Source organism: Peromyscus maniculatus, chromosome 2, assembly GCF_049852395.1.
Source record: "Peromyscus maniculatus bairdii isolate BWxNUB_F1_BW_parent chromosome 2, HU_Pman_BW_mat_3.1, whole genome shotgun sequence".
NCBI classification, from domain to species: domain Eukaryota; kingdom Metazoa; phylum Chordata; class Mammalia; order Rodentia; family Cricetidae; genus Peromyscus; species Peromyscus maniculatus.
This window is the reverse complement of record NC_134853.1, coordinates 85,127,591-85,153,711: the sequence shown is the minus strand read 5'-3', so window position 1 is coordinate 85,153,711 and position 26,121 is coordinate 85,127,591. Positions and strand designations below refer to the sequence as shown.

General features: G+C 49.5%; 1 protein-coding gene across 6 annotated transcripts in view; it reads right to left on the bottom strand.

The window, feature by feature from the left end:
* The window catches only part of Znf618 (zinc finger protein 618), a 171,958-nt gene that overhangs the window by 56,155 nt on the left and 89,682 nt on the right, over window positions 1–26,121 (bottom strand). For 4 of the 6 annotated variants that reach the window (XM_076564338.1, XM_076564339.1, XM_076564341.1 and 1 more), the window contains exons 2-4: window positions 22,621–22,664; window positions 13,736–13,843; window positions 6,450–6,709 (exon numbers count right to left, since the gene is read on the bottom strand). In XM_076564338.1, the coding sequence (XP_076420453.1) occupies window positions 6,450–6,709; window positions 13,736–13,843; window positions 22,621–22,664 (412 nt within the window). The remainder of the gene's footprint in view (window positions 1–6,449; window positions 6,710–13,735; window positions 13,844–22,620; window positions 22,665–26,121) is intronic. The other 2 variants (XM_076564342.1, XM_076564344.1) reach the window with 1 other exon arrangement.

The following is a 26,121-nucleotide window of genomic DNA, read 5'->3' as shown; positions in this document are numbered from 1 at the left end:
TTCCTGTCACTTGTTCACTTAGGCTCGAAAGCGGGGGTAAGGCAGACCCTATCAGGAGAGTGGGCTCCTTGAAACAGGAGTAATATACCACCAGTGTGCTGTGTGGTGAAGGACTCTCCTGCTTTCCACAAGATTTGCCTCCCTATAAAATTATGGGGTGGGTCAGCTCAAGTGGTAGCATGCATAGCCCCACTGTCCACATGTACACCCAGCACAGACTCCAACAGTCAACCATTCACCCTTCAAGACCCTCAACACTGAACTCTCCATAGCCATGGATGAGACCAGGATTGGAGCTTCAGGTAAAATCCACTCGCCAGCAAAAGACGAGTTTATTTCCCTCAACACAGACAACCACTGGGTTCTTCCCAAGACCTTCTTGGTTGGTGACAAGATCAGGATAGCTTCTCCTGAGCCTGACTCTCTGCACCAACTACACAGCAAGGAGGAGAATCTGCCTTGTGGACAGGAGAGGAGCCACATGGTCCTATGTGGCACAGCTTTCCAAAATGGTAGTTTGCCTTGAGGTCTTCTCTGGGGTTTCCACAACCTCTTCCAGCAGGGTGTGCTAAGAGAAGGTTATGAGGTAAATACCCAAGTTACTCAAGACTTGAGTCTTGGGGAGGCCAACAACATAGAAGAGAACGAGAAATTATGTGACGCTGATTTTTTTTTTTTTTTTTTTTTTTTGGTTTTTTCAAGACAGGGTTTCTCTGTGTAGCTTTGCGCCTTTCCTGGAGCTCACTTGGTAGCCCAGGCTGGCCTCGAACTCACAAAGATCCGCCTGGCTCTGCCTCCCGAGTGCTGGGATTAAAGGCGTGCGCCACCACGCCCGGCGTGATGCTGATTTTATTTCTCATTCCCGTCCCCTAGTCCACACCACACCGACTCAGTTCTTAGACTAGGGAGAAAAGCAGGTACTGAAGAGGTACTTCACATGACCTGTTGTGGGATATCTGCACACTGTGTGAAAATGGATTGCTGTGACTGGTGTAATAAAAAGCTGAACATCTGATAGCTAGGCAGGGGAGGAATAAATAGGTGGGGCAGGCTGGCAGAAAGAAGAGAGGAACCAGCCAGCCACCTGGGGTCCAGACAGACAGACACAGTGGCAGCAGGAAAGCAGGATGGGCAGTATGTAAATGAGGTAAACAGGCCTCAGGGCAGCACATAGATTAATAGAAATGGGTTAATTTAAGTTAAAAAAATAAAGAGCTATCTAGAAACATGCCTAAGCTAAGGCCGAGCATTCACAATTAATAATAAGTCTCCGTGTCATGATTTGGGGGCTGGTGGTCCAAGAAAGCCTGCTACATTTGGTGCCCAACATGGGGCACAGATTTCTACATAGGGCCTGAGAAAGCTGAGGGGAAAAACCCTACACAGCTTCCTAGTAACCCAATGTTCGTCACACACAGAGGCACCGCTCTGCCATGCAGAGAGCACTTGAGCAGCCAGGACGTTAAGTAGAAACAATAAACTAAGGAAAAACGCCTGCCACAGTGTGGGCTCCAACTTCCTAGAGCTGGGGTGGTTAAATGCATCCCTCTGTTAAATGCAGCTCCCAGTTAAACACAGCTCTCTGCCAGGCCTGTGGGCTTAAGGCTTGGCTCTCATGGATCCAAGGAGGAAGTGGAGCCAACCATCAGAACCACACAGTGGAGGGCCTAGCTGCCACTTAGAGTTTAAGGTTTGGCTCATACAGTCAGAGAATGTCACAGGTACACAGTAAAGCAGCAGGTCCAGACTGAAAAAAAAAATTTAAACAGGTTACAGTGTGTTTAAAAATGTGTATAGGCATTTAATAAATATAAGAAAATGGGGATAGATAGATAGTCGAAGGAAAAAAATCAATAGTTTAAAAACAATAAAGTCTTTAAAGAGAGAATAAAGTAATATAAAGGGGAAAAGCCACGTAAAGATGGGAAATATACAGGGGTCTGGATCCTGTATGGTATTGTGCTGACTTTGAATTTTATGAATGCTGATGAGCACATGACCGCTGCTAAGAGACATGGGATTGTAAAAGGAACTGCTGAAATAAACCAGCCTAGATATTTTAGGGATGTCAACTTTAAGATGGAATTCAGAAAATGTATTGCATTGGGGGAGAGGTTATGATTTTGTTTCAACAGGAAATGAAAGGCTGTGGATTCCTTCAAAGTTAATAGAGATCAGGTTTGATCGGGTGAGACCTCCTGAAAATCTTGGCTACAGATATAAAGAAATAAACCAGAAAAAAATAAAAGACGGGTGACGTATATGCTGATCCCTCTGCATGGGAACAGTTCTGAAACTGGACAACAAATGTTACAAGTCCCAGGACTTGACCATTGTTTCAATTTTCTCAGAGTCCCCTGGAGATGCCATCGCCCCCAGACAATAGGAAGCAGTCTAGAGAACATAATACCTACATTCCCAAGAGGTGGGGTGGATGGTTTTTGGTAAACTCGGTGGGTTATGAATATTTGTCATCATTTAGTGGGGATTTAGGAATATAGGATAAAAAGACAACCATTCATCTCAAATATTTTACAATGATATGGGTTTTTGTGTATTGATACAAATTTAAGGCTAATTTTGTTGTACCATACATATGTTTCTACTCTTGTTTAAGGTATTGTAGTTATGCAGTTCATTAAAATGTATATAAAGTTCTAGTCCTTGAAAGCTATTATTACAAACTGGTTAGGATAATTAAAAACACACGTTAGTAGTTAGTCATCTATAACGATCACACTTGTAGTTATGTTAGGTATGTTTTCAAGGTTAAAGAGCTATATTTTAGATAGATAGGGGATCTTCAAACACTTCAGAGACCTACAGAATATGGCATTTAAGATGTTTAGTAACTTAAGGCTTTTAATGATACTGAGACATTTCTGTTCCTGGCAGCACCAATCCACTTCATAAAAGGATGATGTGTGTTGAAGACTCTTCATATGGAGTTTGCTTTCACTGTGGCAAAGCTAGCCATATGGGCAAGAAACTGCCCTTGCCTCAACTGCTAACATTAAGTATACTGTATAAAGCAGGACACATATGAAAAAGACTGCCGAACTTTGCCAAGACAAGGTGGGATAGTCCTTTAAAATTCCTGCTTCATAGAAAAGTTTGCCAGATATTCTAGGTCTTAGGCCGAAGACAGATGCCCCAGCATTGCAAATGAACCTTGGATGACTGTCCAGGCAGACAAATGTCTCTGTCATTTCTATAGTTTTGGAAGTGGCTTGCACTGCATTTCCTGTTTATTCAGGTAATGTTATATCCTTCTTAGGTCTTTGATGGAGTTGAAGACTAGATAGTTATAGTTGAAGTTATGATAGAAGGTAAATTAGGTGCAAAACTTTGGACTCACCAAGATAGGATAAATAATGGAGTATTTTCTCTGAATTTGCCAAATACAAATGGACTGAATATTGTAAATGTAATTCTTAACTGCTAATTGTTCTTATTGTATATAGTTTTACTATGTTAGCGTTAAAGCCTTTCCTTTTTATTTAGACAAAAAGGGGGAAATGTGGAATATTTGTACAGTGTGTGAAAAATGTATTACTGTGATTGGTATAATAAAAAGCTAAATGACCAATAGCTAGGCAGGAGGTATTGGCAGGACTTCTGGGCACAGCAAGAGGAAGGAGGAGGAGATAATCATGGTGTTGGGAGATACCAATGAGACCTGGAGGGAGTCAAACATGCAATATGAAAGGTAAAAAGCCACAAAGCAAAATGTAGACGAATAGAAATGGATTCAATTAAGTTGTAAGAGTTAGTGGAACAAGCTTAAGCTAACGGCCGAACTTTCATAATTAATAACTCTCCATGTCATTATTTAGGAGCTGGTTAGCAGCCCAAAGAAAATTCCAACTACAGTTACCAACACTCAGACTATACTACTAAGAGCTTATCCACTCATCACTAGGCATAGCACCAGGCACTTAGCACACATCCTATGTCCTCACATAACCCATGAATCTGTTTGGTGGGCACTGTGGTACACAGAGGCCTCACACCATGAGTCGGAGAACCTAGATGTGCTCTCCATCACAGGCACCACGGAGATGAGCTCCTCTGTCAACACTGTTCTGTCCACTTCTATTTCGATCCCCACATCCATGAGGTGGCCAGGGTGGGTCCTCATCTAACAGAACAGGACACTAATGGACAGTGCAAGCCAAAGACCTGGCTGTTGAGCAGCAGCTGAGTGGGAAATGGTGCTTCTGGCTGGCCTGCCTACCAGAGGCCTCCCTGACTGGATCTTCACTCAGCTACCCTTCACAGGACATCCTGGGAAGGGCAGCAATGGTTGCTGGATGTCAGCAATGGTTGCTGGGCTTAAAGAGTATTAACATATCCTTGTCAGTGAGAATAAGAGCATAACCTCACCTCCATTCACAGATGGAGGAAGCGTGGTCCTTGGCTTTGGGAAGTAAATGCTGAGGGGCAGAAGTCAGGCAAGGCTCCCCTCCTCATGCCCAACTGTCCTTCATGCTGCTCTTGGGATGTGGGTACCTCCTAGCTCCCTCAGATGTTTGGTGTGACAGTTGTCAATGAAATCTATACCTCTCCCTTCTGGCTCTACCATAAATGGCCTGCTTGAGGTCATCTGGAGCTTGGTATCCTCTGCCATCCGGCTGTCTATGAACATAGCTAACTTGTGCTAGAGTTCAGAGACAAGTAGAGCCCTGTGTGAGCCACAATGGAGAGTGTTAAGAAGAAATACATTTTCAGGGTTCTGAGTTACCAAGATCTACTACTTTTGAGACCTCTCTTTACCACACCATCACCTCGCCCCATTCTGACTATCACAGTACCACAACAACACAGCTCCCCAGAAGCCAGCACCATGCTGTGGAGTAGGAACAAGGTGCAGAAGTCAGGCAGGTCCCAGAGATCCAATCTCCAGGAGCTCCCAAACTTGGCAGGGGACAAGCACAGTTCATGTAGACCCCTCTGACCAGAGGAGATGAGGGAAGGAAGGAGGCGGCCCTGGAATTGGCCCTGAAGGACAAGTTGGACTTGGGAAATGGGTGTAGGTATTCCCAGAAGGGGAAGCAGCAAGAGCAGACAGGATGACAGGATGAATACTGTGCTGAGAGGTCTGGGATGATCAGAGGCCAAAGACAAAGGACTATTGGAGGATCCCGGTGCTGTGGCCACAGTTCTGGACATGGCCGGAGTCAGTCTCAAGGTTTGTAAGGAAGGACAACATAGTATGTGGTTTTTATTTGCTATGATATGTCAGGCAGAGAGACACAGAAGTATGGCTGGTCATGGGATGCTGTGGTGACGCACGTGGGGACACTGAGTAACAGTGGACAAGAGAGCAGGAGGCGGAGGCCAGCAGTTAGGGAGAAAAGGCATCAGGACTTGAGGGTGAACCTTGGAAACAAAGGGCATCTCCCCCTGATGCCCTGTAAGCCACACACAGTATGCAAGCCAGGAAGACAGAGGGGCTGAGAAGTCAGGAAGGGCAGGCCAGACCGAGACTGTGAAGGGTAGATGGCGATGGTGGAGGGAACAGCATGCCCCTGAACACTCTGGGCAAGGCAACCATGGATGAAGGTAAGGATGGACATGTACATGTACACGTGGGGCCAGACTAGGGAGCAGGGTAAGGAACATGGGCCTTATTTCACTGTCTCTGGGATTCAAAGCTGTGGCTCGTGGAACGACATGAAGCCACCAATATGTTTTGTTTGGCAGCTTTCAAAAGCCAATCTGAGAGCCAATGTTGAAAGCCAAAAGAATTCACACCAATATGTTCACATGTTGGGCACAGGATCTGTGCAGAGATCTGGCAGGGCTGAGCCCAGGTCCCCACTTGAAGTGACTCTTAAGAGGCTGTCAAGCATTGTGGTTGTAGGAGCAGCTGCCCTCTGTACACAGGGCAGCTGGGCACAATCGCCATCTCATGTCCTGCAGGCTCTCGCTACATATGCTAAGCCGGCCTGTTAGGCCGTGTGACCATCTGAGTCCTTGAATCATCACTGCCTTAGAGCAAGTTATTACCAGACTCTTCCAAGTACAGGAAGGCACCTACCTGCCACTGATCAAAAGATGACCAGGACCAGCCCTGGGAACTTCTCCAAAAGTTCCCAGTCAAGCCAGGGACAAGACAGACAGGACATGCATTCAAGATACCAAGCAAGCAGTAAGGGCTTATGCTGGTTCCTCACCAGGGGCTTGGGGCCTCAAGGTGCGATGGATTCACTGGACCAGCAGATATTCTAAATATCTGACCCCAACAAAGGCTTGACAGAAGCATGGGGTCTTGTCACATCAGGAAGAAAGTGAACTCTGCAGGCTAGAATTCAACATGCAAAGGCAATTCTCGGGAGCTCTGCTCTCTTCCTGGGGCAGAGCAAGACACAGCCTCTCAGAGAGGCCAGCCTCTTTCCGGCCACGCATTTCTACCTTGAGGTCCGGGTCCTCACTCAAGCACTCACCCAGGGTCTGCTGGTTGCGGACGCCGCCGATCACCACGCAGATCTCGGCAGGTACATCGCCAGTTCCGTCCTTGCCCACCGCCTTCTTCTCCTCCTTGGCCTCGCCCTGCCAGATGACCTCCTGTATGTAGTCGTCCGGCAGTTCCGTTTTCACCTTCACCTCCGTCATCGTCCCCTGCTCAGCACTCAGCGAGGCCTCAGCAGGCACTGGCTCTGGGCCCTCCACCTTGGCGTTCTTCTGACTGCGCTTCAAGCGCTCCCTGGGAAGAAGAGAGGCCGTTCAGAGGGGATCCGTAACAGCCCGCTGGCACACAGGGAACCCACCAGCCCTGAGCACCATACAGACTTAGGTCAACGCTCTGTATTGAATGCAAAGGAGGGCTCCTTGGCCTCCCCCATCAGCTCCATTTTACATCTGGGTAAGTGGAGGTCTAAAGACTCCCAGGAGTACCCAGCTGACCTCCTATCATTTGTACAACTGAAGTCACAAGCTACCTCAAGGGGCACCTCTGGCTATTGGCAATGTATTCCTGTCCAACTTTAAGCTGGGGGTCCTGCCTTCATAGATTCGAGGTCTGGTTCAGGCAGCCTGGGCTAGGGCCTGCGACTCTATTTCTAACAAGCCCCAGGCCAAGCTGGGGGTCTGGTCTGCCAACAGCACTCTGAGCAGCGCGATCAGAGCATGCCAAGTATCTCGCACTGTTTCTGTTCCTTGGCAGCAGGACCACAGATCCCATCCAAGCTCTTTTCTACTCCCACTTTAGATGGGAAAACATCGGTCCCAAGAGGCTCTCGTGGCGAGGGTGCGAAAGAGTCAATGGGTTGGCACGGGACTGCTCTCCAAGCATTTGAGAACATCCTCAAGGACCTGAGGTCGGATGGAACTGGGCAGGACGCTGAGTGCAGTCTGTAGCCTGGAACAGAGCCATGACTTGCCTAGGTCATAAAGGCAGGCGCAGGCGAACACATGCAGCCAGGGCTCTGGCACCCACACCCGGTCCACTCTTTCCCCATGGCTCTCCATGGGTTCCCACATCCTTTCAGTAGGTGAACCATCCTCACGACTTCCATGTGGAAGGGGAGTAAGGCAAGGTAGGCACAAGATGAAAATCGAGTCTCATTCCAGGCCCAGGGACACTGCCTGGCCACGCCTGGTCCTTTCTTCTGCTCAGAGAAGCCTAGACTCAAGGCATGCTCAGGCCTGGCCACGTGTCGAGCAAAGCGGAGCACTGTGAAGGCGTGGAGATGTGGGAAGCAGGGCCTGGGACTTGGTCCTGGATCTACCTGGACCCTGCGGTGTGGACCCGTAGAAGCCCTGCTCTCTGGGTCTCAGAAGCTACAATAGTCGAGGAGCAATGGTTTCACTGCACAAGTTGATTCTCTAGCCGCAGCTGCTCCCAGAGGGGCAAAAGGTTGACGCTGAGCAAAGAGAGAATCCTGGAGGACCTGCTTACAAGGGAGGCACAGAGAAAGGCCACCGGGGAGCTACTCTGGACCAAACTGTGCCCACCCACCCCCAAATTCACGCACTAATATCCAAACCGCAAACGTGGCTGTTTCTGGGGGCCACAGTGATTGGGAAATAATGAGAGTTAAATGAGATCCCCACGGTGGAGCCTTGATGATGACGTTAGTGACTCTTGGACCAGCAAGAAGGCTCAGCCAGGAAAGGCGTTTGTCATCAAGCCGGATGACCTGAGTTTCATCCCTGTGACTCACATAGTGGAAGGAGAGAACTGACTCCCACAGGTCGCTCTTTGCCCTCCACATACTTTATAACATGCCCCCCACCCCATGACAAATAAGTTCACAACCGTTACTCTCTCCAACAGAGGGCACAGTGGTTGTCTGCAAGCTTGGCAGTCGCCCCTCCCCGGAGCTTAAGCCATCTGACTCCAGACTTGGCCTCAAGTCTCCAGCCTGGTGAAACACTATGCCTGGTATTCCATTAACCACCATCCAAGGAAAGCAGGGGAGGGGCCAGCTGTTCACTCCCTACTCAGCACCTCACCTTGAAGCCTGGGTCTCCTCATCTGCAAGCACAGCTACGGGTTGTCACGGGTGAACACACAGAAAACCCTTAGCCGAGTACTTGGCCCATTAATATTGACCTGCTACTAGGTCCTGGTGAAGCTGCCTGCCGGGAGACCTCACCAGAGCCGAACTCATGCTGGCTCTTGAACTTCCACGGGTGCAAGCTGAATAAATCTCTGTTCTTTAGAAACTACTCAGCCTTGAGTAGTTGATGACATCAACAGAACACAGATTAATATAGGGAGCACGGAAGACTTTTCCATGGCATGTAGTCTAGCACACGGACTGCAATGCATTCAACCCACGGCTCTCCAAACGCCAGCTCCACCATGGCTGAGAACCAGGAAGGGAGACCCCGAGCTGCTCATGAGACAGAAATAAACATACTGATTGAGGAAAGGTGGCCACGAGTCACATTTTCAGACATGAAGAGAACTGCCAAAGGCCTGGCCAAGGCCTGATCTCTCCAAGGTTTGCCAAGTTCAGAAACAGGACAGAAAGGAACATCGCCGTCTCCTCCCCAGCTTGCTCCGCCGTATTCTCAATTTCAGCACTGTTACCCACCCTGGAGAAACCCCATGTCCCTTCTCGATCCTAAGGTCCTCATTAGTTCCAGGCCACCCCGTGAGGGCAAGAGGAACTGTGGGTCAGACACACTGTGTCACTCTAACCTGCTCACCCACAGACCCTGCCCTGTTCCTCAAAAAACCCTCCCCGAGCCTTCGTTTCCATGTCTGTTACGTGGAGATCCTTGATGGACACGAGGATGGGTGGGGACATCTGCCTGAAGTGGATGTCCACACAAATTTCAAATAGCAGTTATCATTATGACAATGACACTGGTTCATGATGTTGTCACTCTGGCCACCATGAAGCCTTCCGAGCATGACGGAGCCATAACTCCTCTGCGGAAGGCGCATCTCCCTCCCACAGGTGACTCCCACAGCGACTGGGTACACTTATGAATTCTCTTTGGCCCTCTTGTCCCCTTTGTGACTTCACTGTCCAGCCTCTCCGCCATCACCTTGTCTATTTTCTTCCTAGCCCTGGCTGCTGTCTGCAATGCCTTGTCCATTGATGACTCACCAAATTGTGCACGCCCTAACAGATGTCTGTGTAACACTCTACCTCCAGCATACAGCAGGCACACAGCAGATGCTCCATAAGTGCTGTACCTGCTCAACGATCAAGAGAAGACATGCCACCTGGTGAACAGGCATCAGGACTCCTGCTTGCTGTGACCCACAAAAGGGCTCGCCAAGACAGCAGATGGATCTACGCTTAAGGTAGCCAGCCATACCCATCCGCAACAGGCCTGGGAGGAAATATAGTACAGGGAGACTTCAGGGCATAGCACCAACTCAGGACTTGAGGCCATGTCTCCTGACCCCTGGGACCTCCAGACGGGTCACCAGGGTTCTAGAGTGAGGACGAGCAAATGACTTCTCCCCAAGGGCAGGTAAGACTCTTAGCCCCCTCCCCGACCCTGCTACATTCTAAATAGGAGCTGGCTCTGGAAATCCATCTGCAGCTGCGTGAGCAGCCTGACCCCTTGACTCGGCCTATGGATGGGGATCATGAGAGCCGCGCTCTTGCCACAGGTATGTGTGTGACGGCACGGCACAGAGCTACCGGCTCCCCTTCTGTTAATGCTCCTGGTGCTCAGGACACACACGGGCAGCTTCCATCTCTTCCCCAACTCCTGCACTGAGATTTACAAGCCCAAACCTCTCTCTTCCTCAGCTGCTCCGCATTTAATTAGGTGTCCTAATAACAACGGCATCACACAAGTACTTAGATCACTTTGAATTAGTGGTGCAGCTCCTTCCAACTTCTTAAAAAATTTTTTTCATATATCATTTTTTAAAATAGAGCTCATTATTTTAATTATATCCATTTAAATGTACAGTGGAGCCCTTGAATATTCTCAGCACGAATCATTAGGTATATTAGTGGAAAAGCACTCAGAATCTATCTACATGCTGACACTCCATAATCTATTCTATTTGTGTCGCTGTAAAATAGATTTATATATAGATAACTACAAAATAGTTGCTCAAGATATGCTGTGAATTTTATATTTAACCCGAGTCACACTTCAACATCAAATCCAAAGATGGGCACTGGAAGGGTATTTCTCAGTAAGTACCTGCTGCCCCTGGTCACTGGTTACTCTGAATGTGGACTGACCGGAGAGAGGCCAGACCAAACGGGTCCCCTGCCCAAAGAGGTGCTGAAAGCTCCTGCCCATCTCTTGGGTAATGGTTCTCCAGATGTGTTCCTCGAGGGCTTAGGTGTTCTGTTACAAAGGCTCACAATCACCCAGGAGGCTGGGATGGCGAGAATGGCCTTGAGTAGGACTCCAAGACCCTATTTCCTTCATTTTCAATAGACACAACTTTGTTTTGTTGCCTGACACTGATATTTGAGTTTCTTCCTTGTAGTGGGGTGACTGGAGCTCCCCCAAAAGGCATGGCTACATCCTAACCCTAGAATCTGTGAACATGCTTTTTCTGCAATGTGTATGTGTGGGCTTATGTGTGTGTGTGTGGGGGGGTGCTAGCAAGAAGCTAACACCTCCCTCACTTTACCTTCAGGGTCTCTCCCTTAACCCAGATCTCATGGAACCATTAACCGTCGGGCTTGCCAACTGGCTCTGAGCATTCCGTTTCTACCTCTCCAGTGGTGCTGGGATTACAAGCATGCCACCATGCCCATCTGGCTTTTGTGTGAGTACTTGAGATCTGAACCCTGGTCTCCTGCTGTATGGCAAGCACTGAGACCATCTCTGCAGCCCCAAATGTGAGCTTCTTTGAAAACAACAACAATAGATGTTTGCAGATGTAAGGATGTTGGAAGTGAACTCATCCTATGTGCAATAGCAAGTATTGCCGAGAGCACGGATATTAGAGATAGAAGAGGTCTCAGAGAAATGGAGGAAGCTACTGGACATGCAGGTAGATGTGGCCATACATCAAGGAACAATGACAGCTGCCAGAAGCAAGAGCAAACATTTGGCCCCTAGAGGCCTCCAGAGTGAGTGTTAATCTGTTGGCTCGCTGATTTCTGATTGCTGTCTCGAGATTTTGCAGGAATAAACCTCTGTGGCTCTAAGCCACCCAATCTGAGGTGCAACAGGCTCTTCTTCTCTGTAAGGGACGTATTCAAGACCCCCTATGTGTATGCTTGAAGCTTGGGCTGTGCGGACGTTTTTTCCTATGTGCCCCACAGCTCTAGAGCATAGCACCAAAGGCACCCTGTCCTTCCAGGGTGCTGTGCTCGGCTCTCTTTGCATCACAACTTCTGTGGTTTGGGAACATGATTAAGTGGCATTAGGGCCACTTAAACACAAGCTGAGACAGCTGAGATGAGAACCGCGGTAAGCACTAGTGGGAAGGGGTGGGTGGTAGACACAGTGTGGATACCCTGACCGGCGTCCTGAGCACCCAGGACTGCATGGGATTTCACAACACCATAGAGAGCAGTAAGTCACTGAAAAACTTGCAGGCGGTGTATTTCTGGAATTGTTTTGTTTAATATTTTTGGATATAGTTCTGAAACCACAGAAAGCGAAACTGCGAGCAGTGGAGGGGGTGGGGGTGGGGAACTACTGTAACCTGTTGGATAGGCCACAGGGAAAAAACACACTGTAGAGAAGTAATTCTGAAGTGATGGCTCCTCCGAGCCGTGAGGTCTCTGAATCCAGCCCTCCTCTCCCGCCGGTGCTCACTCTTCTTGTTCCTGGCTTGCTGTCCTAGGCATGTGGCCGGTCTCCTGTGCCCAAAGACTCGGAATGAAGCCCCAGAAACAATCTTCCTCCTCCGAGTCTTACCTGGCCGTTCAAGTGGCCGTACCCACCCAGCCCACCTGCGTTTTCAAGTCCTGCTGCCAGATGGGGAACCCAAAGCACTAGGCATACCAAACAGTAGCAATTCAGTGCACACGGGTGAACAAAGGTCATGCCCAAGGTCACAGAACGTTGACTTATAACCAACATAGGGTAAAAAACGATTCTGGCTTCTATTGTTGTCCGGCAATCACAAACCCACAGCCTAAGATGACGTCATCAGTGAATCCAAGACCTGGGAATGCTGGAGGACAGGTCCCAAGTGACCCTAGGTACCTGAGCCAGACAATGTTGTTCTTAGGCATAATTTCTACACCAGTCCACCAAAAATACTAACATAGGAAGTTCTACATAGTCCCAGTAAATAGAGACATCAACTCCCTGGACTTGAACCCTGAGCCTGACTCCCTTCGACTGATTTTGCAAACCTTTCTGCCTTCTGAGATGCGGGGGTGGGTGTCTCACTATGCTGCCCAGGCCAGTTTCACATTCCTGAGCTCAACTGCTCCTTGAGTCTCCACCTTCTGAGTGGCTGGGACCATCAGCCCAGTGATACCACGTCAGGCTTCTGGGATTCAGTTTCTCTACCTGAGACGTAGAACGCCCACACAGGGGCGAACCCTGTGTGCTCAGGTGTGTGTCTCTCACTAGAAGATGGGAAGCAGTGTGTTTGCCCGCACCCCTAGAGTCAGCCTAGTTCTTCCAAAGGTGCCATTTGCCATGGTGCTCATCCACTGAAAGCAGCGCTAATTGCTGCGGCATGCAAACAGTGCCTTGCTTACTCCCTCCAGAGCAAAATTCCACTGCCTCAAGCTCCATTTAACTACTGTCTCCAGAACGTACCGACAACGCCGGCATCTGAAATAAACCGAAACACACACTGCATGCCTGCAGGGGTCATAGGACCCTGCTGCAGAGGCTGACCTCAGATCAAGTCCACTGTTCCCCACCAAGCTGCCCTCCCACTGATGATCTCAGTCAGACTTGTTTCCTGTGGGTCATCACAGACCCTGCCTTGGCAATGCTTCCGTCTATAGTCTATAGAGCTGCTGGTCTCCCCTGCATCCCCGGAACTGCTTTTCTGAGGCCCCATGAAATCTGGGTTGTTAAATGCGGCTGTCCCGCCCCAGTCTCCACCCAAGGTGCTTTCTGTCTTCAGCCGCTGATTCTCCCCTTCCCCACACTTGGCACTGAACTCACCCGAGGGCCTCCCACCTTCTGGCGACTCTTGTGTATTGTGTGGAATCCTCATCTCATCCTTGTAAGAGTTGCTGTGGTCAGGGTGTCTCTTCACAGCAATTAGAAACCCTAACTAAGACACCAGGGCAAACACTCCTGAGTGAGGCTTAGGCCCTGGAATCTGCAGGCTTCCTCCACTCTAATGCATCCTGCCCCAAGCCCTCACCTGCACCTATGATTTCCATGCAACTCTGAGAGACATCCAGAGGCCACAGCTCCACTCACTGTGCTTGTCTTCTGTGCCTGGGCCCCGGTGGGGAGCAGCCAAGGTCTGCTGAGAGAACAATACAAACAGAAAATGACTAGACATCAGCACATCAGTGCACAGGGCAGAGGTGAAGCTGGCCGTGATGCTGCGGTGATAAGAACAGTACCCACAGTGTGGGGAGGAAGGGGAGCTCTGTGACGTAGTGTCCAGCTGTGGCACTGCATGCCGGACACCTGCTCCCACTAGCCCTGTATGGCACCTTACAAGGCAGGCAGTTCCTGCATTACAGACGAGGAGGCAGGGACAGGAATAATGACAATGTGACTTTTGGAGGGCCTCTGAGCTTCCTCATGACAGAAAGATGATCCTGCCAGGGTCTGCCTGACTCCAAAGCTGAGGCTTTTGACTATTTGGACAGGTTTAGTTTTCACTTCTCAAAACAAGAGAGACTGGGAAAACACCTGCCGATGAATAAACAGATGTGGGACGAGCACCAGGAACTCCAGGAAATAGGGAGTACCCATACAGGACGGAGACAGTGAAGAGTGGAGGGGTCCTCTCCTCCCCAGAGAAAGCTACCTGGGCTTGGTGCACACTGTCAACCTCTAATGCTCCATGATGCTGCTCAGGTAGTTGCTTGCGACAATGTGTCCTTTGGACATACAGCGGAATGACAGACTTCGGACTGAGAGACCGGGAGGGCGCCAAAGGACTCTGGAGTGAGACCTCAGGCTGGAGAGACAGGACCAGCCCGGGGCCTGTACTTACTATTCTGCCCAAGTTTCCAATCCTTACTCCATTATCTGCCCCTCAATAACCCTCCAAATTGTCTGAGCTTCCATTCCTGTCATGTATCACTGATATATTTTAATAAATAGTCAAGAAGAAAAGATTAAATTAATAGATTGAAACTATTAACCTATTAAACAACTCTTAACATTCTAGAAACTCAAAATAACCTACAATACATAAATACATCATTACTTTGAGATAATTCTTAGGCACTTAATTTTCTTCAATGCATGGTGTCAGTCAGCCACAACACTGACTAATATTGCCGCTCAGAGAGACAACGTTAAGATTTAAATATTAAGAGAAAATTCCCTAGTTAATTGAAAACTAAAGCAGGAAAAAGAAATAGTCTCAGGCAACCCCATCAAATCGCGAATGCCAAGATTCAGCTAGTAGGGTGTTCTGCTTAAGACCCGGGAGCTCACTTCATGGGCACGGGGACACATCCCATTGGAGGCTGACCCAGACCTGGCCATTACATGGGATTAGCATTAGTAGCATTTTAAATCAACACATGGCTTGGCTTTGCCAACGGGCCTGGCAGCACTGTAATTCTGAACTGTCTCAAATGTGCCCTGTTCCCTGCTCTCACACATAATGACACTGCAGCCCCAGCCACTAGCACCCACACAACAGCATCTGAATAGGCAGATAGGGAGTTGATGGAGGAGGTCTGTGCCCAAGATCCTACACAGCCCTGCTCCAGGACACACGGGCTCATACAGACAGATCCCAGAGGGCAGGCGGCCCCATAGGCAGTCTTCCTGCAGGTCTCAGAACCAGAATCAACTTTCTGACTACTGACCTTATTTCCAGACAAGCCTATGGCTTAATAACTCCCCTTCCTCTCTCTCCCTGCCCCTCACGTCTTCCTAGGATTGACAAAGGGAGAAGCTCCTCACAGGACGGCCCCTCCTCCTCCTTTTGGTCCCATGCTAGTAGATGCTCTGTAGTCCTTCCCTCCAATGGTTTCCCCTCAATCCCCCGCCAGACCTTAAGACTAGTGGGTGATACACAGCGTCTCTCGTACCTAGCCGTCTCTGAGTACAGCGTTCTCCAGGGAGCAATGAGCTCAAGTGTACAGACCCACACCAGACTCTGTCCTGCTGTTACCCTCACAGGGGCCCTGAGGGTGAGAAACTGGATGTAGAGCTAGCTAACACTGGGTTACTGCTAACCGCCCCTCTCTGTATGTGCCTTCAGGGATGCTAATGCCGACTCAAACAGTTCAGAAGGTTCAAGGTCAGCCATGCATGAGGCACCCTGTATGCTACCACATACAGCTGGCTCTCTGTCTCCTTAGGCTCCATGTCCACATTCCAAGTGCTAGATTGTCTGGGTGTGTGTGTGTGTGTGTGTGTGTGTGTGTGTGTGTGTGTGTGTGTGTGTTGGGCGAGGACAGAGTTGTATCCTTGTCATAACTCCCTAAGCTATGCGGTCTAGCAACCCATCACAGGACAGTTACACTGTGCCAGTTATGAATAACCCAGAGGAAATCCAAAGCATATGGAAGGACGTGCAGAGATGACAGGCAAATATAACCCATTTTCAGATGGGCCCTGAGCATCACAGGACTCAGTATCCTTGGGGGGGGTGGGAGTCCTGGACCTCCCTCATCCCACACAGACATCTGTCCATATCCGGGACCCAACAAGTAGCTATTTTCTCTAGTTCCTACAAAGGAGACAAAATGTGATGTTTGCTCGGACTATGGGAAGGATGGCCAGCCTTTCAGCCCATCGGTCAAGAATGCTTTCTACATGAAGGGAACCAGGGAATTTTCAGCCCCAACGAAAACAAAAGGAGTGGTGGGCGTGGCTGCTGTCCAGCCAGCAGCAAAGATGAGGCAGAGACTGTGAGAAACAGACCCAAGGGAACCAGGAGGCAGCTATGGAGTAGGGGGACCTTCTTTACCAGCATGCTTTGAATGGTGTGTGAGCGAGTTTCAGCTGAGTGAGGGTGCTTCCTCCCCCATCAGCAGAGGCAGCTTCTCAGGAAGAACCCCCTCTGCTCATAGAACACACACAGCAGGAAGCAGAGCAGAGAGAGCCAAGCAAAAGTCCCAGGAGACCCTGCTCAGTTCTCTGTGTAAGGTCACCCCAAACTCAAATGCTCTTTGGTGACGACGACCTGTGGATCCCAATACATGTGAGCGAGGCTGTGCATTTCTCTGGCTGTCTCTGTCGGGCAGCAAGAGTTGCATGTGAACATTCCAGAATCTTCTCTACTTACAGTCTAGGTTTAGTAGTAACTGATTAAGCAAAAACTGAACTCTGCCTACTAAAAAAGCAACCAGTTCCTTGGAGCAAGGGCACAGACCTTACAGTCAACCGTCAGGGTAAGAGGGTCCAGGACTCACACTTTGCCTAGAGTCTGGCAGAGGGAGAAGGGCCATTTCTGGACATCAAATCCAAGCTCTGTCACTTGGGAGCATAAGCCTGGAGCCAGAGGAAGAAGCTTCCTGATTGAAGCAAGCCAATTCTCAAAGAGTCTCTTCCATCTACACTGTATCATTCACTAGAGCTAGGTGACAGTTACTATGAAAAGTCAGTGCTGCTGGGCGGTGGTGGCGCACGCCTTTAATCCCAGCACTCAGGAGGCAGAGCCAGGTGGATCTCTGTGAGTTCGAGGCCAGCCTGGACTACAGAGTGAGTTCCAGGAAAGGCACAAGCTACACAGAGAAACCCTGTCTTGAAAAACCAAATCAAAACAACAACAACAAAACAAAAGTCAGTGCTAATGAAACCGGTTTGTCTGGGACAACCTTTATTTTGCTGCTGAAAACCAGAATGCTAATCAAAAATTACTCTCTAAAGAATGCAGGCTCACACATGAGGTCATGATTACACAGTCTACTGGTAAAAGGCCTTGGCATTAAGGGTAAGACTCAGTTAAGCACAAAGCTATTCAACTGTACGAGTGACCTTGGGCATCTTCAACTGGATCTGAAGGAGGACATCAGGCACCGCTTTAGAAGGTGTTCCGAGGAGCAAAGAAGGCATGTGCGTTGTCAAGGCATGGTGACCAGATCCCAAGGTCCCTCAACAACCAAGCTCCATCCTCACCCTCTCCTCTACACCCTGCCAGCACGGTGACAAGGAAAGTGGATGTTGTCTGACCACCTGCTATGGCTGGGCGTCTTGCAGAGGGCAGCCACCTTACCAGCACACTGAGGTGTGGAACTGACACAACCTTCACCGTCCAGATGAGGAAACCAAAATGTGCCAAAACGCAGGTCGGGTAACAACCAGGAAGTGGCAACACCAGGATCCGAACCCAGGCAGACTTTGTGTGAGCTGCCTGGTTCTCAGCATGGCTAGAGGGAAGGCAGAGATATACAACCAACCAACCAACCAACCAACCAAACAGGGAATGCCAAGGTTGGGAAGAGGGGTGCCATGTGGATATGAGTGCCCAGTCTGGGGCTGTCCCAGGACCAAGCAGGAGGCTGTGCATTTCAGATATAGGCTTCTCCCAGTCAGTGTCCTCCAGCTCAAAACGCAACAGTCCATCATGTGCTCAAAACACAACAGGCCATCACGTGCTTACCTCTATGCCTACCTTCTACAGCCCTGTGGGTCTGAACCCTCAGCAGTATCTCCTCTAACATCTTGCCTCCCACTCCTGTCCTCTTAAAGGCACGATGACCCTTTTCAAATCAAATACAGCGTCATCTCTGTTCAAAATCCCTAGTGCCTCCTGACGGCGAGCACAGTAAGTGCCAAAGTCACAGTGCCCTCTTGGATGCTACTCCAGTGCAAAGGGCATGCCCCAGCCCCAGGGCCTGGCACCTGTAGTTCTCTCTGGAACACACTTCCCTCAGAGAACCGCTAGGTTTGGCCTCTTTCATGTCCTTGTTTCAGAGTCCCCTCCCCAGTGGTGCCTTTAGTGACTAAGCACCCAAGCTGACGAGCCAACAGCCTCTCACAGTCTCCCTGCCACCCTCCCCGCTCCTTCTGCCGAGGCACTCATTAGATCCCACAAGCAGGCACTTCACATATTTGCCCCACCAGAACCCCGACTCCTCGAGGGCAGGGCCTGCAGTCTGTTGTGCCCAGTGCAGTATCATCAGAATTTAGGCATTAAGTAGTATCTTATGGAATGAAGGAGTGAATGAACGAGACCTTGCTTTCCCATCTTAGGATTCTATGCACACCTGCCATATGCAAGGAGGCATGAGTGGCTGACCCTCTCCTATCTCTGGCTGTCTGGAGGGTTTTGCTAGGTCATTAGGCTCTTTCCACAGGCCAAATGGGCACAGTTCTCCAAGACAGCAAGCCTAGAGCTATCTGTACCTGCTTCATCATAAAGCCTGCATTTTCTCTAGAACGTTCCAGGTACCGTCCCCGGCCCCTTGGGACAAGCAGCATTTGGCTGCTGCGCTGGTACGTGGGTAGCAACCTGCACATTCGATCAGCATCACCCAAGCCCTGGATCACTGGGCTTGTAAGAGCAGCCTGGCCTGGGTTACAGGGAAGGAAGTACTGTGAACTACATTTGTCTGCTCCTTAATACCAGGAACCCCGCCTCTCCCCTGTCCCCCTCAATTTAACTCTAATTCCTTAGCAGGCCATGCTGTTAGTTTTGGGGGTTAGCCAGAGGCCCTCGGGGGGAAAAAATAACAAAATTGTGTGTTCTAGGCCAAAGAGAGGGCACAGGGCTAAAAGGGCACTTGGTGCGGTGAGAGGACGCCCTAACAGGCAGGGAGCACAGGCCTCCAGGGGGCGCTGTCCACCCTTCAAGGTCATTTCTGCCCACGGCTTTCTAGTCTCAGTCTTGACTTTGGTGTGGGGGAGGGGTGTCGGGGGGGCTTGAAACCTTTATTTTTCCATCTGAAACTGGCTGAGTAAGCTCTGATGTGCCAGTGTCCACCACACCCGGCCTGGCCAGGGTCACACTCTCTAGAGGCCTAAGTTCCCCTGACGCTTTAACACGTCAGTCACTCCTGGGGCCACTGAGCCACTCACCAGCCACACTGTGTGGTCGTGACCCCTTGGGAGTCAAATGACCCTTTCACAGGGGTCACCTAAGACATCAGAAAACACGGATATTCACATTATAATTCATAACAGTAGCGAAATTACAGTTACGAAGTAGCAATGAAAATAATTTTATGGTTGGGGGGGTCACCACAGTGTGAGGAACTGTATTTACAGGCCACAGCAGTAGGAAGGTTGAGAACCACTGCTCTAGAGGTTATTGTGAGTTCCAGTCAAGGAATCACACAAACTTACCCAGGAACCCTTACCTTTCCTTTTCTATTGTCTTCCTTTTTTTTATTTTGAAATAGGGTCTCCCTAAGTTATTCAGGCTAATCTTGGACTCATTCTGCAACCCAGGTAGACTTTGAACTCATAAACTATCTGTCTCTCAATCTTCCAAGTAGTCAGTCTACACCACCAGACAGCAACCCCCTCCTCCCGGACCCCTAGCTCACTACTGAACTCCTAACTGAGCCCCTTTACCTGGAGAAGCAGGAGAGCAGAGTGGGCAAAGACATCAGAGACGTCAGACTGGCAGGCAGCCTGGCCCCCCTGCATCTTTCCAGCTGAGCATCCTTAGGCACATCAATCCCTCCGCTGCCTCAGCGGACACTCAGAATAATACAAATGTGTCCCTCACAGGGGGTTCAGTCCCTAAATCTAAGTGGTGGAGAGCCCTGGCTGCTCAGGAAAAGGTATCACACATAACCCTCCTTCTGTCCTTCCCTGGGTAGGAGTCAATAATCAGTCTCTGGACTCTGCCATTGACCACGGTCACGAGACTGTAGTCAATGCACAGCCACAACTACATACTAGCGCTATGGGGAAACCCATCTATGTGCTCTGGCTACAATGACCCAGATACACGCTCTGGAGTAGGACAGGCCAGTGTATAGATGATAAACACCAGTACCTCATCCCTACCGGAGTCACAGTGTGGATGGAGCTTCATTTCTCTGCCTGGCAACACTTCGAACAGTGCCTGGCACACAGAAGCCACACAAGCCGGCTGGATCAGTTACGACTTGACCCATCCAAGCACCCAGTACACAGCCCAAGGCGCACTCCAGCAGGTGCAAGGCCGACGAGGAAGAGGGGGGGAGCAGTGGGCTATGTCCCCACTTGAGTGCAGGAGAGGGGAAGGCACCATCTCTGACAAGTTCCAGGTCTGGCACGGTCACTCACTTTTCTGATGACCCTGAGCAGGAGAGTTCCTTGCCGGAGCCTCAGTGTCCCCACATGTACATCGAGAGGGTAGACTATACACATTCCCAGGCCCCTTCCAGTCCTGAACTTATGGGAGCCACTCCCTTGGAGGCCACAGACCCCCACACACAAAGTCCACCATCAGGCTCCAGGAAAAGCTGTACCCAGAGCGCTATAAGCTTTACCACCAATATCACCAACCGTGTTCACAGGCCTGGCCTGACCCACCAATCTGAGCGCTTCAGTTGTCCACTTGACACCACCCAGAATCACCTGAGAAGAGAGTCTCTCCAATGAGGAAGTGTCTACATTGGATTAGCCTATGGAGATAAATAGATCTGTGGGGGACTGTCTTAACTGTGTGGTAATAACCATCCCACTGTGGGTGGCACCATTCCCTGAGCAAGAGGTCCCAGAGCGTACAAAAGTGAGAAATCAAGCTGAGCACCAATAAGCAAGTAAGTGAGCACGCATGCACACTTTCACACACACACACACACACACACACACACACACACACACACACACACACTCTTGACTAGCCATGACGGACTAGCTGTGTCAGGACACTGCGCCACTGGCTTCCCCATAATCAACTGCATCCCGGTTTGTGAGCTAAAGTAAACCTACTCTCCTCTAAGCTGTTTCTGTCAAAAAATATTTTATCACAGGAACGTAAATTAAAAAACAAAAAAAACACTCTCCTCCATTCCAGCCTACACACACTCCTCCTGTATCACCCCCACTTAACCGTCTCCTGCACTGCATAAAATATGGACCTGACCCTACGAGGTCACATGTGCTGAAGGGACCTCCCTCCGGGTGTCATGACGACCACCCCCCCACCCGCTGAAACAAAGCTGAACACGTTGCCCTTCAGCTCAACGGACACACTTCCCAAGGATTCCCAAAGGGTGTTCCAAGGAACACGTAAGTGAGGGAGGTCAATCTCCATAAAGGGTTCCATAGTTCATTAGGTTTAAGAAACATGATTATTATCATCCCGTCCCCCCCCTTTCCTTCCCCACTCGAACAAGTCAATAACCACATTTTAGTCTAAAATGTCCCACAGCAAAAAAAAAAAAAGAAAGAAAGAAAGAAAGAAAGAAAAGAAAACAAAAACAACAACAAAAAAACCTTTGTTTATTCCACAGTTCTCCCAGTAAATGTGGCCACAGAAAGAGCCTTCTTCAGACCTCCCACAAAAATTCATCAACTTGAAAGAACCGGTGTTTGGGGAATCCATGAGGCACTCCAATATGACCTTCCAGTCTCGCAGGTGACCCCTGACTATCTGTGCTAGGGAGACATCTCTCTTCTCAGGCCTCAAGCAAAGGTCACATGGTCACTCAGGCTTTCCCCAAGGCACAGCAGCAGCACTCAGGCTAAACTTGCCAAATGCCAACTGGGCAACGCCAGGTCTCATGGCCATGTCTCTTTGTCTTCCTCCCTTGTCCGGCAATACTAACCCAGCTCTCCTCTGGCCATCTCCTCCCATCTCCTGCCAACTTCAAGGGTGAGGATGGACCCCTCGGCCAGCCCATGGACGGCCCACAGCCTTGCTTTGGAGTGATGGGTTCAGAACGAAAACCCAGTCCCAAGCACGTGGGCCCAGGAATGCCATACTAAGCTGGGCTGGTACCCTAAAGTTGTCACTTATCTGCTGAGCTCCCCGCTTGGGCTCACGCCAACTTTCGCAGCCACTCACTAAGTTCTCCAGTGAGTCATGTCACAGATGCCCGCAGAGGGCACATGGGAAATACTGCCCACCCGCTCATATCCTTGAGGGTGTACAGATGCTTCTCATCCTCCCAGTGGCCAAGACCAGGGACAGGAAGGGGCGTGGCATGGTGAGGGATGTACCTGCTAACCGTGCTTTTCCTTCTGGCTGCACTGGCTCCGTCAGCCTGCAAAAGAAACCCAGAACACCTCCATCAGCCAAAGCAGAAGACATAGATTCTAGCCACCACTACTACCCTGCGCGGTGCTCACAGAACACTCGCCTTCAGGTGGATAGTCGGTCCACAAACTCCTGCTCCATCCCTCCAGGGACGAAGGACTCGAGTCCTCAGTTGGCAGGAGCGAGTCTGGCCACCTGCCCACCCCCATCTGCTTGGCCCTTTAAATCCAGGAGAGGACCCACTGCCAACACAGGCCCCTACTGCCAACACAAAGCCAGTAACCGCACACCCTGGGGACCCAGTGAGAAGTAAGTAACTAGTTAAATCTGAGATTGAATTGCTCTGCTTTTATTTTCTGCTGGGATTTCCAATAAAACAGTAGCTGCAGATTTATTCCTACCAACCGGAGGGGAAAAATCCCATTATGTTAAAATATTCTGTCCCCCCCACCCTATGAGCGGAGGAATGCAAGAGAGGGCCAGCTCTTAATCTTTTTATTTGGGGGCGAGGGGGGTGGGGAGATAAAACTGACCAAATGAAATTTCCACAAATCAGAAAATCCTGGTTCGGATGGAGAGACCATGGTCCTGGGAGCTGTTTCCAGTCTTATGAGGGCTGACTGACAATGGCCTGGGGTCATGACTCTTAGTCCAGGGATCAGGAAGGCTCTGGCACAGAGACCAAAGGAGGCTACAGGAAGGTGAACAGTGCCAAGATCCTCCTCCATCACTGGCTGTGGGCAATGCCCTTCTTGGCTATCTGAAATTACCTGCAGCCACAGTAATTCTAGAACACGTCCAGAGCTCAAGAGTATGTGCCCACTATCCAGAATCTGACCAAGCTGAGAGAGACCCACTGCATGCCCCCACATTTCCCCACACTCCTGGCAGGGTCTGTGGCACCTTGGTAACTTAGCAAGGTAACTTAACCTGCTATTTCCATGATAAAAACACACACAGCCACATCGCATAGATTCCTGGGTGACAACCACATGATAAAACCCCCCCACCCCCGGTTAAGTTCTACTGCCTAAAGGTCACGGTCTTTTTGTTTCCAAGCTTTCTACCTTTTAGAGCTGTGGACGAAGGGCTGAGGATCCAAAGTAAAAACTACAGCTGTCTTTTGATGTGTGCTTACAGTTAAAAAACTGGTGAAACTATGAGGCTGGGTTTGACTCGAACAGACCATCGATATTAAAAAAAAAAAAAAAAAAAAAAAGTTTCATCCCCAAAGGCCATGTTTTCAGTTTCTCTTAAAAACAAGCCAAACCCAAACACCAGGTTATTCGGGAGTGACATTCAGTCCTACAGAGTAACAGGCAAGCAGTGGTGACATTTCTGCTTCTTCAGTCCTCATTCCTTCCTCGTCTCGGAGCCAACACCTGCTTGGTCCCTGTGACAGGCCCCCCTTGTCTACTTCTCAGTGAGTGCCAGTGTGGGGCATGGATGCCTACCCCCCTGTAATGCTCACTGTGGGTCCCCACTCAGAGGCTCAAGGACTTTCTTTATACAAAGTCTCACAGCTCTGAGTACAGACCAAAAAGCTACCTCTCTCAGCCCTAGAATCCTTTGTCCTCTGCCAATGTTTGAGAAGAGCGAAGTGACCCCATGGAGCTCCCAATTGCCACACGCGGACAATGGGAAAGGTGGAGACAGAAAAGGTGCCACGCGCATGTGTGGTCTGGTAAGAATGACACTGTGACGTCAGAAGAAACAGGTGGGAAAGGCCCGTCATTTCACGGAAGCAAAGGAATGGGATCAGCTATGGCCGCTTCCATATATTATCCTGCATTCCTCAGCTTGATGCAAGGCTGCTTTTGTGTTCAGGCAGGTCCTACAAAGCAGGAGATGTTTGATCCTCAGAGTTTTCAGAAATAATCTGTTACCTTTCAGACTGAACTCAGGGTGTGGATTTGTAACATTTCATATACACTTTTAATGTTGTCTTTTCCCTCACAATTTGTAAAAGATTTATTATTTGTTTATGTGTGTGTGTGTGTGTGTGTGTGTGTGTGTGTGTGTGTGTGTGCATGTGTCTACATGGGTTTATGTGCACACATCCATACAGATACCCATGAAGGTCAGAAGGTGTAAGGTCCCCTGGAGCTGGAGTTATAGATAGTTGTGAGCTGCACTATATGGGTGCTGGGAACCAAACTCTGGTCCTCTACAAGAGCAGCCAGTGCTCTTAAATGCTGAGCCATCTCTCCAGGCCTTCCCATCACAATTTTCTGCCAGGTTGGCTAGGTCCCACACAGTGAATGTGCAGCAAAGGGTGACGGATGCTCTGTTGGGGGCACACTTGGCAGTCTTCACCTGCTTCTCTGTCATTGACTCTTGGCTTCATATAGCTGGAGGTCACTCCTACTTGTTTTATAAAAATGGGTGACAAAGACAAAATGTTCCCAATTATTCAAACTCTTGTTGAAATGGGTCCTTTTGCAGAGAATGGGGGGGGGGGGAGGAGTGCCGTGTACCAGACCTGCTAAAGGCAGGACTATCTACACTGGGAAATGTCCATTCCCATGTGGGAATTCTGGGACAGGATGGAGGGTGATTGGGCAATGGATACGGTGGGGGGACTCCAAGATAACATGTCACTATCACAATAGCACATGGTAAGCACAGCTTCTGTGACTGGTATGAGATAAATAAGGCCACATATGTTAAAATATTTAACGTGGCAATAATAACCATTAGCAGCCCCAGAAGTAGTTACAGAAACCAACATTCACGGGGTCTAGGAAATCAAGGCTTGGGAAAGCAGAATGGTCTGAACAAGCTGCAGAGCCAGGCTGAACTTTCCCAGAATCCCTTGCTCAAGACGGCATGTCAGTAGGTTCTACCAGACCACCATAACCCCAAGGCTATTTCCAATGGTCCAGGTGACCCCAAATACTGTTTAGCATCAAGTCCAGGGAGAGCCCAAGTTGTAACAGCTCAGATAATGTGACTGCTGTGGTCACGTGAACATGCTCCGAAAGGATGTAGCTCCTCACCCTGGTTCTGTCTGGGTCTTACTTTGAACTTCAGGCAAAATTCCTCTAGACCTAAAGCTCTCCACAGGTCAAAGTGGGGGTGGGCACAGTGGGATGAACTCAGACCCCTCCCCCACCCTCCACCCCCGCCACCTCTGCCACTCTATGTTGAGGGACCCCAACTCTATGACCAATGAGATATGGATGGGTCAGTGGGGAACTCTCCTTCTCATTCTTGCTGGCTGGGAGTAGAGATGGTACCCCACCCTCTTTCCCAGCTCCATCCATTCCTTATACCCCAGATTCTCTCCAGCACCTGGGCAAGGCTATTTTTGGTTCCCTCCCTCCCTCCCAAATGCACGTTAAGTTGTTCTTTTCCATTCTCTTATTAAGGGTTTTCTTGGAAAGAAAATATTATTCCAAACCCAGAATTTTTATTTCTAAATTTGTGCAAATGTAAGTTGTAAGACATTAGCTGCATTTCAC